General features: G+C 47.2%; 1 protein-coding gene across 1 annotated transcript in view; it reads left to right on the forward strand.

Moving 5' to 3' along the window:
- LOC102196531 (nardilysin-like) overlaps positions 1 to 848 on the forward strand; it is a 20,212-nt gene extending 19,364 nt beyond the window's left edge. The window contains exons 25-26 of the mRNA XM_013907905.1: positions 407 to 502; positions 578 to 848. Coding sequence (XP_013763359.1) covers positions 407 to 502; positions 578 to 848 — 367 coding nt within the window. The remainder of the gene's footprint in view (positions 1 to 406; positions 503 to 577) is intronic.
- Positions 849 to 863: the final 15 nt, after the last annotated feature.

Genomic DNA, 863 nt, shown 5'->3' on the forward strand with positions numbered 1-863 from the left:
ATGTATGTAACTTTGTAATTTCAACATGTTGTCGCCTCTTGGCCAGGACTCCCTTGAAAAAGAGGTTTTTAATCTCAATGGGACTTTTCCTGGTTAAATAAAGGTTAATAATAATAATCATCATGTTGATAAAGCAGGTTTCCTGAAACAGGTTTCCATAGCAACACAATCACTGATAATGAGAACCTCCATCAGCGAACAACTCTCCACCCTGAGCCAACAGGAAAGGAGATCCCACCTTAACGTCAGCTGAATAAAATCAGAAACCTTTAATAACAAACGATCACGTGTTCATATCTGTGTCACACAGACTGGAGTGTGAGCTGCTTTTACATTCAAAGAAACAGCAGGGGGCGCTAAAACGCAGAACTCCCCACATCATCACTGAGTTTTTAACTTGCTGACCTCTGACTTCCAGGTACCAGGTGTACCCCACCTGCAGGAACACGTCGGGTGTGCTTGGATTCTCCGTCACCGTGGAAACTCAAGCCACAAAATTCAGGTGAGGATACCTGTGTGAATTTAGCTGAGGTTTTCAGGTGAGCCAGTTTAAAGCTTCTTTTCGTCCTCCTCACAGCTCTGAGTTCGTCGAGGCAAAGATCGAGGAGTTCCTGGTGAGTTTCGGTGAGTGTCTGTCGGGTCTGAGCGACGAGGCCTTTGGGACTCAGGTGACGGCGCTCATCAAGCTGAAGGAGTGCGAGGACGCACACCTGGGGGAGGAGGTGGACCGCAACTGGTTCGAGGTGGTCACGCAGCAGTACGTCTTCGACCGGCTCAACAAGGAGGTGACACTCATGTTACTACATTTGCATGTTACTTTACCAACATCCACCCATCCATCCACCTAGTCTCTTTTCTGTTTA

This window comes from Pundamilia nyererei, unplaced genomic scaffold (genome assembly GCF_000239375.1).
Source record: "Pundamilia nyererei isolate P.nyererei 1_Seehausen unplaced genomic scaffold, PunNye1.0 scaffold00603, whole genome shotgun sequence".
NCBI classification, from domain to species: domain Eukaryota; kingdom Metazoa; phylum Chordata; class Actinopteri; order Cichliformes; family Cichlidae; genus Pundamilia; species Pundamilia nyererei.